The 19,261-nt window shown below is 45.4% G+C and overlaps 1 protein-coding gene across 1 annotated transcript; it reads right to left on the bottom strand.

Moving 5' to 3' along the window:
- Positions 1 to 4,954: 4,954 nt before the first annotated feature.
- Positions 4,955 to 19,049, bottom strand: LOC105922035. The gene is made up of 21 exons (XM_036133816.1): positions 18,973 to 19,049; positions 18,815 to 18,898; positions 18,611 to 18,700; positions 18,329 to 18,410; positions 17,760 to 17,999; positions 17,402 to 17,636; positions 17,250 to 17,309; positions 15,898 to 16,182; positions 15,605 to 15,713; positions 15,168 to 15,228; positions 9,758 to 9,997; positions 9,363 to 9,597; positions 9,222 to 9,278; positions 8,681 to 8,950; positions 8,492 to 8,528; positions 8,230 to 8,302; positions 7,906 to 8,145; positions 7,232 to 7,457; positions 7,089 to 7,154; positions 5,530 to 5,799; positions 4,955 to 5,459 (listed from the first exon to the last, which is right to left on the bottom strand). Exons 1-21 carry the CDS (start codon positions 19,038 to 19,040, stop codon positions 5,362 to 5,364), a joined length of 3,126 nt encoding a protein of 1,041 aa, XP_035989709.1. The 5' UTR covers positions 19,041 to 19,049; the 3' UTR covers positions 4,955 to 5,361.
- Positions 19,050 to 19,261: the final 212 nt, after the last annotated feature.

Here is a 19,261-nt window from a genome sequence, read left to right as displayed (position 1 = left end):
AGTATAACAGCGTGGTGGGGGAGAGGAAGGATTTAGCACGGTGGTGAGGTCAGCACGGGGGGTTGTGGGAGGATGTCTAAAGTCCAGATCTGTAGACTTCCTCCCACTAGTCCAGCAAAGGGCCAGACGCATCACCATGGACCCCCCCCCCCCCCCCCCCCATGGCTATGCTTTGGCCCACTTCCATCAGGGAAAGCATTAAAACTGATAGACTCAGAAACAGCTGCTCTCCCAAAGCTGTGAAGGCTGTTGCCCCTGCAGCCGGGTTCATGATCTGCTGCATGTTTACAGACATGCTGCTGGTTCCACAGGTTCCTGCCCTGATGGACAGCATTAATACTCACCAGCTGATGTGTACCGGCACACTTCCGTCTCCCAGGGACTCCCAGGGAGTGTTGCTCACTCAAAGGAGGCAACCTTACCGGAACCCGCCCTCGTTCTCTCGCACCCAGGATTCAACCACTTTACTGAATCTTTCATATGTTGTAAATAAACTTTTTCACTTTAACTGGTGAAGTTTTGCCTCAAAACATGACAAGCCTGGCTAGAGTGCAGCGTTTAAACTTGTGAAATGGCAAAAAACAGGTTTGAAATCAAAACACTGCATCCCCAGTTTCCAACTTAAGAGCAGATAAAGCGTAGATAAACCACGCGCCCTGCTGATATGTAGGACCAGCTAGATCATACAAGATTAAAAGACTGAAGGTTTCAAACAGGCAGAGCAAACCGCTCATCAGGGCAACACCAACAAGTAACACACTCATGTTCAGGCAGCATTTCAGCCAAAACGTCAGGAGGTCATTAAAAACAACCTTAAACCTCGGTTAGAATGACCCGCCTCAAACCTGAGAGAGAGATCCAGGATTCTGCTTCAATACCTGCAGAGAGATGGAGAACAGCAGACCAAACTGAAAAAGGATCAGAGGGACCAACAACCAACGTAGTCATACATTCACAATATTGTTTAATGCAAGGTGTGTTTAGTGGCAGCTTCAGCTAAACGTAGACTTTATCTGTGCTTCTGTCATCACCTGGATCCACACACCTGTGGGAACAGCTAGCCGCCCTGCAAGCCACATGGAATCCAGCGTCTTCACATCTTCCTGCCTGAGACAAAGGAGGAGAGAGGCTGGCTTGGGAAGCCAGCTGTACAAGCCAGGCATGGGGCCTCACGGGGCCCGAAAAGACCCACAAGCTGGCACAGGGGAGAAATCTCTCTTCGCCTGGAGGACATGACCGGGCAAATCAGAGTTAAGTCTGCTGTCTGAACTTCAGCGTCAGGCGGCGGAGGAAGGAATCCCTCCATGCCAAGAACAGCTTGTTTTATTTCTCTTCAGCTCAGGAAAGCTGACTTAAAACGGCGCGGATCGGCCTCCTTTACCCACTTCCCACGCTGAGAGGAAAAGGAGCTGAAATGGTGACTGCAACCGGGTCAGAGAACACTGCAGAGCCTCGGGCCAGGCCCATCCCAACGACGTTGCAGCTAGCTCATGGCTCATGGCCGCATGTCTGCTGCTGCTAAGCTGCTAGCTGCTGCTGGAAAGACAAAAAAATATAAAATTTCACCGGGATCACGACTCTCTTCCTTGGATGGCCTAAATGAACCGAACTCTCACGAGGCACCGACAGGTCGGACAGAGAAATAAGCAGAGAGAGTTACACAGTTTGTGTGGAAGGTTTTGGTACATGGTGTTTTTAAACACAAAGAGCTAACGGACGTAGCTTGTGCTAACATGTGTATCAGACCATTGCCGAAATGATTCGAGTATGTTTTATTTTTCTCTCCACATGGGTTTCATACATTGATGGGATATTAATGTTTATGTTATCCGGCCCACTCATTATGACTAAAATAGAAGCCGAAGCTTTAAAGTTAGCGCCGAAAGTCCACTAGCCAAAAGGCTATCAGCTCCGGTAACTTCCGATTTCCTGTTATTCAACAAAAGCCCTTTTCAAACATAAAACTTGTTCGTTCCGCTCTGTCATCGTTCAATAGTGCTATGAGCATTATTACCGCATTAATGTTGAATATTAACGTTGATTTAAAGACGTTTTGTATAACTTTAGATTAGCCAATTTTAGAGACCGATTGCTGCAGCGACCCCTAGCTGCCGGAAGTATAATCGCATTGATAAAATCCAGCGTTCATAAAGTTTACAGATTCTTACTGAGCAAATCATTCTTTAAAATGTTATTTCCTCAAATAACATCTTGCATAACTCGGGATTTGCATTGTGAATGGATTGAAACACATGCCAAATGTTGTTCTAAATTAGTGAAGTTAATTTAACTGCATTCCATGTTCTTTAAGTCAGATCTGCACAACCAACCACATTTGTTTTGTCTTTTGTTTCTTTTGCATGTAAATAGTTCCTTAGCTCAGCTTCTTTGTATCGTCATTTAGCTTAGTAGTTTAGTTAAGTTTCACTAGCCTAGTAGAGAGGATTTATTGATTGAAATACAGTGTTAATTCAGATAAACAGCATTATACAGTGATGTTCTCTGGATGTTCATTTTATTTCTGTTATTAAATTCTTGGACTTGAAAAGAAATTGTCACTCCTTTATTCTATGTGTGTGCAGGTTTTGCTGTTAAAAGATCACTAGTGCTCGAATTCATCCCTTTCAATCATTGTCTTGATATCAGCTTAAGAGCTGATCATCACCAGACAATACTTAACAGACAGAGAGTTATTTAATAAACAGTAAATAACTTTAAACAGTGTGTAATTGTACAACATTTCTAACAGTTATACTCCCTGAGATATGAATACAAATTCAGACCTGGCTCAGCTTCAGCGATAAATTAAATCAAAGTACCCAGAAGTCCCCTCTGCAGGCAGACGCTGAGAACCAACGGTCCGGGCGACCCCTGGGCAACTGTTGAGGAAAATATCTTAGTTGTTATATTAATCAGGCATTTGTATGATATTAATCAGGCATTTGTATTGAGAATAATAAAAGGAACTCCTGGCCTCTAACCTGGATGTGTTGAGAGCTGGTTTATGGCTTTGGGGGCATTTTGCTTGACCCCTGATAGGATAGTTGAGCAATAAATCAGCCGTACTGCATGGAAACCTTGGGAGTAGATCACGCCTGGAGCCTCCATGTCTGCCCCCCCCCCCCCCCCCAGACTAATCAGGTGGGGCAGTCATTTTTTAAAAGATGTATTTAGGGTAGTGTAGAGCAGACAGAATCGTTTGCAGCACCATGGGGTAGGAGGCCGGGTAAATATACTGAATACGGCGAAATGGTAACATTTGTGTCTCCTTTGGAATTCCAAATGAATTAAATATGCATATTTTAAACGTTTGCCTCTGATCATTGTTTGTCCTTTACTGGCAAATCTTAAACCGGGGTAAGACAGGCCTTCAGAAATAAGCAGGCCCTTATTAATATCAACCCAACCCCCAACAATTGACCCCCGAGACTCAACTAGCAGCCTAGGCCCCACCAGATGATGCCCTCCTCCCAGGCTCACACCCAGATGGCACAGGAGAACCAACTAGATTCCTGAAGCAGTGAATGTGAGGATTCTGGCCCGGCTGACTGAGAAGATCCCGGTTCTCCTGCTGCACCTACAGGAGTTCAATCGTCTCCATCCAGCTGCTCTCCTGCCTTCATGTACTGAAGCTTCTTAGTCAGTCAGCAGTTCTGGTCATCTGGATTCCCCTGCCTTGCCCTGGTCTCACACCTCATTCTGATGTCTGGACCAAGTACACGCCCCGAGAGTCACACCTCTGGCCTAGCCCCTGCAGCTGTCTGGTTCTGCCTTCATGTGCATGGATCTCTCTGGAGACTCTGCTTTTTTACCAAGTGCTGAGATTAAAGCTGCCAGTGCTTTCTAAGACACTAAACGAAGCTCCAGGAACCTCAGATTGTGCCTACACCGGGATCCTGAGGTAGTCAGTGGCTTTGTTCCTCAGGTTCCTGAGAGGGATCCTGGCAGTTTCCTGTTCTCAGCTTCTCTGTTGTTGCCAGTAGAGTCCATGGAGCATTACAAATGAGCAGCCGGCAGAACTCATCATCTTTCATCCATATCTTTGGCATGCATGGCCTCAGTCCACCTCAGTCCACCTCTCCCCCCCGAGCCCCAAAATGTATGTGAGGTATGTAACGGACAGTTTGTACTGAAACTGTAATCTCGATTACAATGCAACTTGTAGTTGACAATAAAGATTGATTGATTGATTGATTGATTGATTGATTGATTGATATCTAGGACGTCCAGTGCAACAGAAGAAAAATAACAGTTTACAAGGAATGTTTTATCTGCCAACCCCTGAGCATTCATTAGAGCCGTCCCTGTAGGGGCCCTGGCTGAGGAGGAGACGTCCATGAAGTCCAAGCTATGAGAGCTTTGTCCCATCATTACAGAGAGACAACGTAGAGCAGGGTTGCCATGAATGCCAGAGCCCACAATATGAACCAATGAAGAGATGATGGGATCCAGAAGACACCTGGGCTAGCAATGGAAAGGACCACAGCCACCTGGAGTGGTGGGCAGGTTTCCAGCCTCACTGGCTGGCTGGCATGGAGGGTCCAGGCCGCCGGGGGAACACCATGGAGCAGGTATGCAGGCACGTCCATTAAGGGCGCAGCATACCCTTCTGATTTGGGCTTTCTAAACATGCAGCGAAACCCTGAAGATCTAAAAGGGTCTGCCGTTCACAGACCCCCAGTTAGTTGATTTCAGCAGCAAAAGGTCGACTTTCAACACGGTGAACGTGAGGAACGCAGCCAGACAAACGGGCAAAGAAAGGCGGCCATCTTAACGCAGTGAAGAGTGAGGGGTGAGCGGAGAATGGCAAACGAGCCAATCAGCTGGGGGGAAAGGCCTGTGTACTGAGGGGGAGGAGCTAACCAACATTAGATTGGAGTCAACTTTATCTAACATGGAGCTGGACAGAGAAACAAACCAAGGAGACAGGCTAACGGAAAATACACCGACAGCATTTAGATTTATTGTTTTATTACAGCAACAACAAGCTCCGTTACAGAAACAGCGATACAGAAAGGACCCGAAACCACCAGCAGTAAAACAGTGGTATTTATTCTAGAACACAGCCGACGTTTAAACGAGAACCAATCAGCTGGCTTAAGGTCTTTAGGTGGATTATTTACACAGAATGAAGTCTAAACCTCTTTCACAGGCACATTTTTAGAATCCAACCAGGACAAATCATCTAGACGACCACTAACTATGAGACCTGAGGAACCCTGGAGAACCCCAAGGTTCTTACACCGGATGCTGGGATAAATCTAGACCTCGTAACTTTAGTAAAAATAACTATACATATACATAAGATGGCTTTTTTCCACTGGCTGCTGCAACTATGACTGGGCCTCTTAGTGCTCCTCCTCATTCTTCTGCTCCGTCCTCCTCCTCCTCTTCCTCCTCCTCTTCTCCATCCTTTGCTTTCCCGTTGTTCAGCCGGGCTCGGATACGTTTGAAGAGCGCTGAGTAGAGAGAACACGGTCAGGACGCAGAGTGGCAGAAGAGTCCTACGGCTGAGGGGCGTGGCCTCACCTTGCTGAGAGATCCTCAGGTCAGAGTGAAGAGCTGGGTCGATGCTTTGCAGATGGTGCAGGACCTTCTGGCAGTCTTCAGATCCCCTCTCAAACATGAGGTCCACCAGGCAGCTGGCCTTGTTCACCCTGGTGTGGTTCTTCTCAACGACAGCTTTCCTCTCTGAGGAGGACAGCACCTTCTCCGCCACCAGGGCCTCCAGGACCTGCTCCAGGGTCTCCTTGGAGACCTTCCTGATGAAGTCCAGGAGCATGTTCTTCATTCCCTTCTCTAGAGGAACCACAACACAGAAATAGATCAGAACCCGCACCTTCATCACCCTCTGAACATGCCTGGACCTTCATCACCTGCACCTTCCTCACCCTCTGAACATGCACCTTCATCATCCTCAGTGCCTGGACCTTCATCACCCTCTGAACATGCCTGGACCTTCATCACCCGCACCTTCATCAACCTCTGAACATGCCTGGACCTTCATCACCCTCTGAACATGCACCTTCATCACCCGCACCTTCATCATCCTTAGTGCCTGGACCTTCATCATCCTCAGACCCTGAACCTTCATGTCTCTATGGAGGGGAAACGATCCACCTCTCCCTCCCACGGTTCTCCCAGTGACAGCATCCAGAACCTTCATCACCCTCTGACCCTGAACCTTCATCATCCTTAGTGCCTGAACCTTCATCACCCTCTGAACATGCCTGGACCTTCATCACATGCACCTTCATCACCCTCTGAACATGCACCTTCATCATCCTCAGAACCTGAACCTTCATCACCCTCTGACCCTGAACCTTCATCATCCTCAGACCCTGAACCTTCCTCACCCTCTGAACCTGAACCTTCATCATCCTCAGACCCTGAACCTTCATCACCTGAACCTTCATCACCCTCAGACCCTGAACCTTCGTCATCCTCAAACCCTGAACCTTCATCATCCTCAGACCCTGAACCTTCCTCACCCTCTGAACCTGAACCTTCATCATCCTCAGACCCTGAACCTTCATCATCCTCAGAACCTGAACCTTCATCATCCTCAGACCCCGAACCTTCATCACCCTCAGACCCTGAACCATCATCATCCTCAGACCCTGAACCTTCATCACCCTCGGACCCTGAACCTTCATCATCCTCAGACCCTGAACCTTCATCACCCTCGGACCCTGAACCTTCATCATCCTCAGACCCTGAACCTTCATCACCCTCAGACCCTGAATGTCTCAATGTCTACCTGGAGGGGTAACGATCCACCTATCCCTCCCAGTGACAGCGTCCAGAACCTTCATCACCTGAACCTTCATCATCCTCAGACCCTGAACCATCATCATCCTCAGACCCTGAACCTTCATGTCTCCATGGAGGGGTAACGATCCACCTCTCCCTCCCAGGGTTCTCCCAGTGACAGCGTCCAGAACCCTGCTCTGGTCAGAGACTCCTGGCTTCTCCTGCCATCCTGCATCATGCAGCTAACCCTAACGTTGGTCAGATAACTGCAGCGCAGCGACGCTTGTAGAAAGTATCGTCCAGCAGCCGGTAGACCCAGCTTCAGTGACACTCACCTGCTGCGGCTGCTGCTGCAGGTGAAGACAGTGGATTACTCTGGTCTGCTTCAGATAAAGCCTCCTCTGAAATCAGACAAGCAGACGTCAGTGTCCTGCTGTGTTGTGAGGCAGGTTCTTCCTGCTGGTTCCCTCAGACAGACCTGTGCTCTCCTTCAGCTCGTTCAGGACTTTCTCCACCTCCTCCCGGCTATCTGAGTTGTACATCTGCATCATCACGTCTGCTGCGTCCACCTTCTCTCCGTCCTCCACAGGAACCCTCTTCAGGGACTTGATGCCACCCTTCAACTTGTCTCTGCTCTGCAGCAACATCTGGCAGTATTTCAGCTCCTTGTCCCCCAACTCTTCGAAAAAGTCCAGGATCCATTGCTGTGGGCCATGATGGAATAAATACGGGTTATCTGTCAGTCACCACTGGGTTTGAAACGACTTTCAATCGACCAAGACGTTTGTTTCTATCATGGGGGGGCAGAAGGGGATGAAATGAGGGTCAGCATGGCCAGAGGATGATGCACCAATGGAAAGCTTGTTTGCATCCAGCCGTCAAAGCCTTCTGCGCAGCATGTTCCTGCTTCCCCGGCACAATGAGGACGAATCATTGGTAATGGACCACAGATCCTACCATCACCCTCATCTTTAGCTTCCTGGACAGATTCTCCATCAGTTTAATGGCTGGACTTTGACTGGACCACTTCATTACTCTCAGTCAGAACAAACAGCTTGGTAATGTAAAAGGATTATTTTTACTGGAATCTGCCCAGGGATGAATATTTTGGACTTAACTGTGTACTGCAAGTGTAAATATTCACATACTCACCTGTGCTTTATTGCTATTGATCTTCTCCAGTATCTTCTCTGTCACCTCTTTGGTCTTTGTCGGGTACATCTGCAGCAGCAGATCCAAGATGTCCAGTCGGTCCGCATACTTCAGCCGGCACCTTCGGATCGGTTTGAAGCCGTCTTTGGACTCGTCTGCGGTCCGCAGGTACCAGCGGAAATATTTCACATCCTTGTTTCGTAAATTTTCCAAAGTGTTCTTCAACCAGTGCTTTAACTCCTTCAGGAGAAAATGCCGTAAATACGTGAAGTGGGATAAACAGCCGAGTGCTTCGCAGATCGAAGGGGGCGACTGGTGACTTACAGCGTCCTTGTCCCACGGAGGACAAATCTGGTGCCAGCTTTCCTCCTGCTCCTCCGACAACAACCTCTTAATCCTTTGGATGAGATCATGGAGACATTAGTGATGGTGAATCCTGAAGCAACATTCAGCTGTGACCAATGACCGGCCACAAAGACATCATCTCATCAAAGAAATGAGATGATGTTCTACAACCCGCAGTCCCCCAGAAGCCGGATCGCTCTGGATCGCTGCTTCACTCAGATCGCCTTCAGGAGAAACTCACCTCAGTCCAGAAAAGGGATTCTTCTTCACCTTGTTATCTGGGGAAGGATCAGAGACAAGTTGAGGAACGCTCAAGGTTCTGCCACTGGTGAAACGTTCAGTGAAGAACCTGAAGGACGATCTATCTAGGAACCTTCAGTCACAACCCAGAAACACGGGAAGGACTGCCACCAGTGCCGTGGGAACCCACCTGGACTAGAAGGTGTGCTCAGCTCAGTGGACAGTTTAGGGTTGATGGTTCGAAGACAGGTGATCACCTCCTTGGAGGCGTCGGCTCCTTTCTCCATCACGATGTCAACAAAGCAGCTGGCCATGTTTACCCTGGTGTGATTCTGCAGGATTTCCTCCTTTTCTGACGACTTCAGGGCGTTTGAACCTATCAGAGCCTCCACGAGCAGGTTGAAGGTCTCCTTTGGTACTTTCTCCACAAAGTCATTCAGCATCCTGGTGAGCACTTTTTCTGCAGGTAGAAGAACAGAAACCCACTGCAGCTCACTCTGGATGTTCAACCCAACATGCAAACATCTGATCCACAGAACTGCTCCTCTGCCTTTTCTGGATCTTCTCAGGTTCCTGACTGACGTTAGCATCTGAATCTGGGCTTGGCTAAATCTGCTGCACTGGATCGGCTTGGTCTATGGTCTAAAGTACTGGGCTGAGCTATTCTATTGATATAACCAAGCATCTCAGGCTGACTTCAAAGTTCTGGACGTTAACATCTGAAGCCATACCTTCCGCAGCAGTAGACGACAGCTCACTCTGTTGGTCGACTTCAGGAATAACTTTGTCTGTTGGAAACAGTTCAGATAGATTATTGTGCATCCAGTGAAACACTTGAACATCAGGAGGAGTTTCCTCTCTCCCTCACAGACCTTTGTTGCTCTCAATTTTCTCCATAATCTTCTTGGTGACCTCCTTGGTCTTGGCGGCGTAGGTCTGCACCATCAGGTCCACCGTGTCCAGCCTGTCTGCACCCTCCAGACGGCTCTTCTTGATGGCTTTGAAGCCGTCCTTGGATTTGTCTCCTGCTTGCAGGAACCAGTGGAAGTACTTCAGCTCCCGGTCGTCCAGCTCTTCCAAAATGTCCAGAAGCCAGTTTTTAAAAGCCTTTAAATGTAAAAAGAAATCATCTTAATAAACCTGTCAACAGATGAAGTGGTGGTTGAGTGTCAGGTAGTTTTTGAGACTTGGCTATATCATTTTCATTAGCTTACTGTTGTGTTCCTGCCCATTGTAAATAAATTACAAAGGAAAATCAGATAATTACATGTCCTATGTTTTTCTTGATCTTCCTGAAGATCTTGTCTGCCACCTCCCTGGTGTTAGTGGTGTACATCTGCACCATCAGGTCCACCGTGTCCAGTCGGTCTGCGTGCTCCAGGCGGCTCTTCTTGATGGGCTTGAAGCCGTCCTTGTTCTTGTCTGCAGTTTGCAGGAACCAGTGGAAGTACTTCATCTCCCTGCTGTCCAGGTCTTCCAGAGATTCCTTCAGCCACTCCTTTATGTCCTTTAAAATAAAACGAGGGTAATGAGCTGTTTTTAAGAATAATAGTGGAGTCAGTAGACAGGGCACATGTACAGTTAGTGGGAGAACAGGTAAAATCGGGAAACAGCTCATGATGCCAGCAAAGACAGATTATCACACATTATATATGGTTTTTTTCCAGACATCAATCTCAGATTAGAGCATTGAAAACTATTGTAATAAAGCCTAGCAGAGCCACCAGTATAAGTAAGGATAAACAGGTGGATCTAACCCAAGAACTCCAGTGCTCAAATCATTCCTTTAAACTATTGTCCTAACATCACCTGTTTGTGCTGATATTCGCCAAACAACACCTAACAGACACAGAGTTATTTATTAAACTTTAAACAACTTAAACAGTGTGTAAAAGCACAACAATTGGCGTCCCTGGGTGGGCGTTCATAAACACAACTTGCACTACACAAATATCACCTGACATTTTTTAGACTTATGAAAAAAGTTAACTCAAAAATTTTCTCCGTGATGGTAAACTGTACTACAAAAAGCATAAATATCTACAATATATATCTAAAAATCCAAACCTTAATCAGTATAAACCATACCACTGGATCACCCTACTGGGAATACATTGATCCCTCAAAAGATAAACCCACTCCTACTATAGAACCAAACTAAATTAAACCATCATTTTAAATAAATATCTATAATCAACAACTAAAAATTCAAAGCCTTATCATAAAAAAAACCTACTGCCGGATCACCCTACTGGGAATACATTGATCCTCTCAAAAGGTAAATCCACTCCTAATAAAGAACCCAACTAAATTAAACCATAGTTTAAAATAAAAAATATAATCAAACAGTAAAAATCCAAAGCCTTATCATTAAAAAACACACTTATTGGATCACCCTACTGTGAACTCATTGATCCCTCTAAAAAATAAATTGTTTACAATAAACATCCAATCAAATCTTAATCCAAGAATGTATAAGAACTGTAATGTTCACAAAACCAATTTAGTAAAATGACACTCAAAAAACCTAAGGCTTTAATACCAAAATCCCTCTAACAAATCAAATATACTTTTTAAACATAAAACAACTCTTAAACATAAAACAATTTCAATATTACAATTCTTTAACAAAAATTTTCAAGTTCTTCTCAAAAAATAAAGGTATACCAAAATCTCTATATAAAATCTCTAAATATACTTAATTATGATTAAAATTGATTTACCAATATTAAATTCCTTCAACAAAAATTATTTATTTTCCCTCCCAGATAAAAAATATATATCAAAGTTCAAACCCTTAACATAAAAACCAAATTACAAATACCTTTAATAAAATACGTGAGTAACTGACCGGATCCAACCTAGACAGGCTCGGTGGTTGTCTGAGTGTAAACACCGCCTACCGCTGTCCTCTGGACACAGTTACCTACATCACCATCCAAATTTTAACAAAAACCCTTAACTAAATCCTAAAATCTATCCTGTTTTAGCCTTTACAGGCTCAGAAGTAAACTGGATGCAGAAAAATTCACTACTTTTGTTAACTGGATACAATCTCCTTAAAATCCTAGCCATGACTTAGATCCAATCCAACCTCCATAGTTCATTTTAAACTTTATAAAAATAAAACCTTCAAAAGGTAATCCCCAACATAATGAAGGTCACTTTTAAAAATAAAACAGGTTTCTATAGTTAAAAGATTTTAAAATCAAAATAAAACCTCCTCCAAGTTAATTATCCCTGGAACAGAGGTATTTATTCAATAACAGTAACAAGTACCAAAATAAAAGCCCTCTGCAAAGCAACTTCTCCCTGGAACAGAAGCAGATACTTAAAAATGGGTATCAACCAAAATATGAACCCTGTCCAAAGTTATTCTCCCTGGAACAGAGGTATTGAATAAATAACACCAATATTTACCAAAATAAAAGCAGACAGATATTGAATAACACTGTTATACACAAAAATATAATCCTGTCCAAAGTTAACAGAGGTATTTATTCAAAATACTGATCAAGCCCTTAACCAAATCCCAAATCAAGACCTTAATTTAACCTAATCCCAAAGCAAGCCCTTAATTTAACCTAATCCCAAATCAAGAACTTAATTTAACCTAATCCCAAAGCAAGCCCTAAGATTAACCCAATTTAGACCCACAAACACACGGTCCCCAATTTAGACCCACAAACACACGGTCCCCAATTTAGACCCACAAACCTACGGTCCCCAATTTAGACCCACAAACCTACGGTCCCCAAATTTTACCCACAAACACACGGTCCCCAATTTTTACCCACAAACCCGCGGTCCCCAATTTAGACCCACAAACACACGGTCCCCAATTTAGACCCACAAACACACGGTCCCCAATTTAGACCCACAAACACACGGTCCCCAATTTTTACCCACAAACACACGGTCCCCAATTTTTACCCACAAAGACACGGTCCCCAATTTTTACCCACAAACACACGGTCCCCAATTTAGACCCACAAACCTACGGTCCCCAATTTAGACCCACAAACACACGGTCCCCAATTTAGACCCACAAACACACAGTCCCCAATTTTTACCCACAAACACACGGTCCCCAATTTAGACCCACAAACCTACGGTCCCCAATTTAGACCCACAAACCTACGGTCCCCAATTTAGACCCTCAAACACACGGTCCCCAATTTAGACCCACAAACCTACGGTCCCCAAATTTTACCCACAAACACACAGTCCCCAATTTAGACCCACAAACACACGGTCCCCAATTTTTACCCACAAACACACGGTCCCCAATTTAGACCCACAAATACACGGTCCCCAATTTTTACCCACAAACACACGGTCCCCAATTTAGACCCACAAACACACGGTCCCCAATTTAGACCCACAAACCTACGGTCCCCAATTTAGACCCACAAACCTACGGTCCCCAATTTTTACCCACAAACACACGGTCCCCAATTCAGACCCACAAACCCGCGGTCCCCAATTTAGACCCACAAACACACGGTCCCCAATTTAGACCCACAAACACACGGTCCCCAATTTAGACCCACAAACACACGGTCCCCAATTTTTACCCACAAACCTACGGTCCCCAAATTTTACCCACAAACACACGGTCCCCAATTTTTACCCACAAACACACGGTCCCCAATTTAGACCCACAAACACACGGTCCCCAATTTTTACCCACAAACACATGGTCCCCAATTTAGACCCACAAACACACGGTCCCCAATTTAGACCCACAAATACACGGTCCCCAATTTTTACCCACAAACACACGGTCCCCAATTTAGACCCACAAACACACGGTCCCCAATTTAGACCCACAAACACACGGTCCCCAATTTAGACCCACAAACACACGGTCCCCAATTTAGACCCACAAACCTACGGTCCCCAATTTAGACCCACAAACCTACGGTCCCCAAATTTTACCCACAAACACACGGTCCCCAATTTTTACCCACAAACACACGGTCCCCAATTTAGACCCACAAACACACGGTCCCCAATTTAGACCCACAAACACACAGTCCCCAATTTAGACCCACAAACACACGGTCCCCAATTTAGACCCACAAACCTACGGTCCCCAATTTAGACCCACAAACCTACGGTCCCCAATTTAGACCCACAAACACACGGTCCCCAATTTAGACCCACAAACACACGGTCCCCAATTTTTACCCACAAACACACGGTCCCCAATTTTTACCCACAAACACACGGTCCCCAATTTAGACCCACAAACACACGGTCCCCAATTTAGACAGTACAAACCTACGGTCCCCAATTTAGACCCACAAACACACGGTCCCCAATTTTTACCCACAAACACACGGTCCCCACTTTAGACCCACTAACCTACGATCCTCAATTTAGACCCACAAACCTACAATCCCCAATTTAGACCCACAAACACACCGTCCCTAATTAAAACCTCTTCAAAGCTATTTCTCCCTGGAACAGAGGTATTGATTCAAGGTCACGGTCATTCTGACCAAAACAAAAGCCCTCTCCAAAGTTACCTCTCCCTGAAACAGAGCCATCGATTCAGTAATACTGTTACATTTACCAAAATAAAAAGCCCTCTCCAAAGTTAGTTCTCCCTGGAACAGAGGTATTTATTCAAAAACACTAAAGTTTACCAATATAAAAAGACCTTTGCTAAGCTATTTTCTCCCTGGAATAAAGGTGTTGAGCCAACAATACCAAGAATTTCTAGAAGAAAACCCTTTCCAAATTTAATTATCCCTATAACCTAAGTATTTACTATATATAACCATGTTTCCAAAGTTAATTCTCACTGTAATACCATTATTTATTAATTAAAACTATTATTATAACAAAGTTAATTCTTAAAATCTCTATCTCTCTCTCTTTCTATTACCTACTCCTACTTGGACAAACAATAGAGTTGAGCTTACGAAGTGACAAGCGTCGGCTCATGCCTTGCCTTTGGCTTCCTACACCAAACGTCTTCGGTCAAACGACTGATTTAGGGGAAGACCATTGAGACATTTAATCCTAACCTAACCCTAATAACATTAGCCGGTCTGCATACTTCCACCTTCGCAACATTAACCGCCTCCGTTCCTCCCTCACCACTCACACTGCCTCTATCCTTATCACCTAATCACCTCCCATCTTGATTATTGTAATTCTCTTCTTTTTGGTCTCCCTCTTAAATTACTCCATAAACTCCAACATCTTCAGAACTCAGCAGCTGGTGCCATCACTAGAACCCCCTCTTTTCACCATATTACCCCTGTCCTTCAGCAACTCCATTGGCTCCTAGTTTGATTCAGAATTCAATTTAAAATCCTTCTATATACATTCAAAGCCATCCATAACCATATAACAGCATTATATAGTCACACTCTGGATGTTCATTTTATTTCTGTTAATAAATTCTTGAACTTGAAGAGAAGTTGTCGCTCCTTTATGTAGGCAGAGTTTGTTAAAACATTGCCAGTGCGCTGGACCTTCAGCCTACCAGAGCTCTGGGAGAGTAGCTGGACTTGGAACCACCCAAGCAGATTGGGCCGACCCATTAGGGAACCCAGTTTAAGACATCTGGTTCATCAATAAAATACTTTCTGTAAATCTGTGTTCCAGAGACAGAAGGTTAAGAGAGTTATCACGGGTTAACCAGACAAGGCGTGACTTACAGCATCACTGTCCCCTTCTGGGCAGATCTGGTGCCAGGATTCGTCTCGACTCCCTTCAGCTCTTTGGATCATAAAACGATGCAGAGAAAGGAGAAAAGTCATGGTCAGTGCTGCCAGCTAGCATCCTCAGTGTCTAAAGAAACCAAAAGTAGCTGATCCTGATGTTTAGACATGTATGGAAAGCTCTCTGCACATTTATTCTTTGGTCTGGTTGGACCGTTTTATTGGTTCCAGTCTCACATGAACAGTTTGTCAGCGAGGAAGGTTAACAAAGCTGCCGCTTAACTTGTCGGAAAGTTCTGGTTCAGCTCAGTTCTGTAGAATTTGCTTTATGGTCACCATGTGCATGCTGAAGTCACGGATTTAGAAACTACATTTCTTCCCAAGTTAGTGTAAATTCTGTTTTTGTAATGTTTTGTAATTATTAAAAAACTTACTTTTGATTGGCAGAGGAGCCTTTTGAAGGACTGAAACCAAATATACTTTTCAGGCCACCAGCTTTTGGTTCAGATGATGGTTCCGAGTCGGGTTCTGGTGAACAGCAATCTGGGGAGAAAGTGTAAAACTCATACAGCACAAAAAGAACTAACTTGAAATGAAGGAGCTAGTGGAGAAAAGTAGCTTCTAACTTAGAAGAGTCGGTTTGTAGTTTCTTCTCAACCAGGATGTTTGACCTGAAGGCTTCGTGAGATCTAAAGTGTGTGAAGCAGCAGCTGTGAGTACAGCTCACCTTGCTGGGCAGACGGCCCAGAGAGCAACCCCAGCTTGGAGGAAAGTGGAGCATCCACTGTCTGCAGGTGATCAATCATCTTCTTGCAGGCCCCGGTTCCTTTAGCCATGACGGTGTCAGCAAGGCAGCTGGCTTTGTTGGCTCTGGTGTGGTTCTTCTGCAGGATGTTTTCCTTCTCAGAGGACTTCAGCACTCCATCAGCTACCAGAGCCTCTGAGAGCTGGGTCAGGGTTTCCTTTGGAGCTTTCTTGACAAACTGGTCCAGCATCTTGGAGAGCTCTTCCTCTACAGGAAGGGATGATAGATCAGTGAAATGACTCCATTCTGATGAAGGAGTCCATCAAACTGTGAAATGTTCTGTGTGTCAGGCTACAGAGAGCCTGAACTCCAGCAGTGAAAGCCAGATCTTCAGACCAAAGTCTGTTTGAGAGTCAAATGTTAGCCTGATTCTCTGGGAACAACCAGACCCTGAAGATCTAACACTGGCTCTAGCTGTGCAGAGATGTTGCTCAACATCGTTTCCCTTTCACTGAGGAGGGACAGATGTTGCAATAAAGGACGAGATGATCTAACAGGTTGGTATGTTTTTCATGTCCTCAGCTGATCAGGACTCTATCGGTGTGCAGAGACCAAATGAAGAGGCCATTTGGTGTATTGTGTTTTTAATAAAATCATGTTTCTAAAGCTATAAGTAGCTACAGTCTGTCTTCTGTGGAAGCAGAGGCAGGAGTAAGGAACCGTCCCTCACACCAAGATGCCCACTGCTATGAAGCCAGGCCCCCCTGGGCTTATCTGTCACTTTTTCCTGGGCCCTCTTGAAGAGAACGCTCAGGACAACCAGCCTACATCCAAACCTAAGCAGCCGGCTGCCAGGAAATAGGCGATCTGTAATCGTTCCTCAACTTTAGCAGGTGAAAAGTCGCCCTGTTAGCTGGAAGTAAACCCTTCAGATCCCCCTCTTCATTTTGCTCAGTAGTTTAGTTAAGCTTCACTAGCCTGGTAGAGAGGATTTGTTGATTGAAATATAGTGTTAATCCAGATAAACAGCATTCTATAGTGATGTTCTCTGGGTGTTCATTTATTTCTGTTAATAAATTCTCTAACTTGAAGAGAAGTTGTCATTAATTTATTCTAATGTGTGCAGAGTTTGCTGTTAAAAGATCGTCGGTGCTGAAATCATTCCTTTCAACTATTGTCCTGATATCAGCTGATTGGGCTGATATTCACCAGACAATACCTAACAGAGAGTTATTTATTAAACATTAAATAACTTGTAGTAGCACAACAGGAGCCTTAGCACAGAGGCTGGATGCTCAGACCTGCCAGCTGGACTCTTCGTTATAGACTCATACCTTCAGCAGCCGCTGGAGAAGATATCTTCATCTGCTTCTCAGCTTCAGGTAAACCTTTGCCTGTTAGAGCGATGAAGAGTGAATTCTGATTATTACTCAGTCTGTATCACTGCTGAACAGGTGATGTATGGACCGTCCTCCATCTAACGGACCTTTACTGCTCTTGATCTTCTTCTGGATGGTCTTGGTGACCTCCTTGGTGTTGGTGGTGTACGTCTGCACCATCAGATCTGCTGTGTCCAGTCTGTCCGCGTCCTGCAGCTCCTTTTGTTGGATGGGCTTGAAGCCGTCCTTGGACTCGTCTGCAGTTTGCAGGAACCAGTGGAAGTACTTCAGCTCCTTGTCGTCCATTTTGTCCAAAGTGTCCAGGAGCCAGTTCTGCACATCCTTGATTGGTAAAGCAGTGAAAAACTCTTAATGATGAGATCTGATCAGGCAGGAAATGATTCAGCTTAGTCTGTAGTAATTATTGATGAATTAAAGCCCTGTAGGGACAGTAAAGATAATTACATTTTCTTTATTTGTGGTGATTTTCTCCAGAATCTTCTCTGTGACCACTCTGATCTTTTTGGGGTACATCTGCACCATCAGCTCCACGGTGTCCAGTCTGTCCGCACCCTGCAGACGGATCTTTTTCATCGGCTTGAAGCCGTCCTTGGACTTGTCCGCGGTCCGAAGGTAGCGGTGGAAGTACTGCAGCTCCCTGTCTCCCAGCTTTTGCAGACACTCTTTCAGCCAAACCTTTGTCTCCTTTCACAGTGAAAAGAAGTGGAACCATGAAAACCTGGTCGTCTAAACGTTCCCCAGCAGAGAAACAAAGCTACCGACGGTGGATCTCTCCGACAATTACAAATATGGTCAAGAAGTAAATGTTTCAGAAGGGAAGGTTATTTTGGCTCATATGGCCTTTTAATGTTTATTTAAAACGTTCCTATATGATCCAGTCCAGACTGAGTAGATGAACCAGAAATCGTCCCTTTGTCTCTGCTCTGTAATGTGTCTATGCAGGGTAAAAATGTACAGAGGTGTTTTATACAGCAGGAAACAGGGGGGACCACCACCACAGGACAGAAACTTACAGCGTCCTTGTCCCCAGGGGGACACATGGCGCTCCAGCGCTCCTCGTCTTCCTGTGACATCTTCTTGTTGGGCATTTTCAATCTGGTTGAGACATCAGGAAATGTGGAGATTAGCCTTAAAGGAACTTTCATATCTGGTCCAGATGGTGCTTTAAAACACCATCTGGACCAGATATAAATGCCTCTGAGCAGATTAATACAACGTAATCAGCCCAGAACACAGGTTCTTCCTGTAACCAGTGGACCTCATGGTCAGAAGCAGGAAAAGCAGTTCTCACTTACATGGTCTTGGTTATTCCATTAGCTTCACTCCGAGCTGCAGCTTTTTGCTCAACAACACATTCAGATTCAGCTGGGTCCGGTCTGGGAGCGCTGCAGAGAGGAGAAGACGCCGAGCTGTTAGGCTGTGGGCCCGGTTCTCCCAGGGTCAGAACCAGCAGCAGCTAAAACCCGTTAGAAATTCAGAAGTTGATTTTAAAAACGTACCGGACCGGCAGGCACCAGGCCAGACATGAGGACGCTTGGCCCGGAGCAGGTTCTGCTTTCAGCCTTATTGAAGGTTTCTTCACACTGAAAGACAAGAGAACGGGTCAGAACCGGGCCCAGGGCTGTGAGGTGCTGGTAGCATGGGGAGAACGTCTCACCTTGGAGCTCTGATCTTTTTGCCTTTAAACAGGGGAAGACTTTTGACTCTGTCTCTGCAGTGATCCATGGTGCAGATTCAGCTGACCCGCTGGCTCTTCACCTGCAGAGGAGACTCATTAGTCAGCCTCTGATTGGCTCTTCTGCGCTTCATATCACTGTCGTTTAGCCAATCAGACGGCCCCGTCAGGCAGAGGCAGCTGCTACTGGTGACTCTCTGAATATTATCTATTAATATGTGTATATATGTGCATCTATCCAGCCATGGTTGGTTCATTAAATGCTCTGCAG

The sequence above is a fragment of the Fundulus heteroclitus genome, unplaced genomic scaffold (assembly GCF_011125445.2).
Source record: "Fundulus heteroclitus isolate FHET01 unplaced genomic scaffold, MU-UCD_Fhet_4.1 scaffold_68, whole genome shotgun sequence".
NCBI lineage: Eukaryota > Metazoa > Chordata > Actinopteri > Cyprinodontiformes > Fundulidae > Fundulus > Fundulus heteroclitus.
This window is presented reverse-complemented; position numbering and strand designations above follow the sequence as displayed.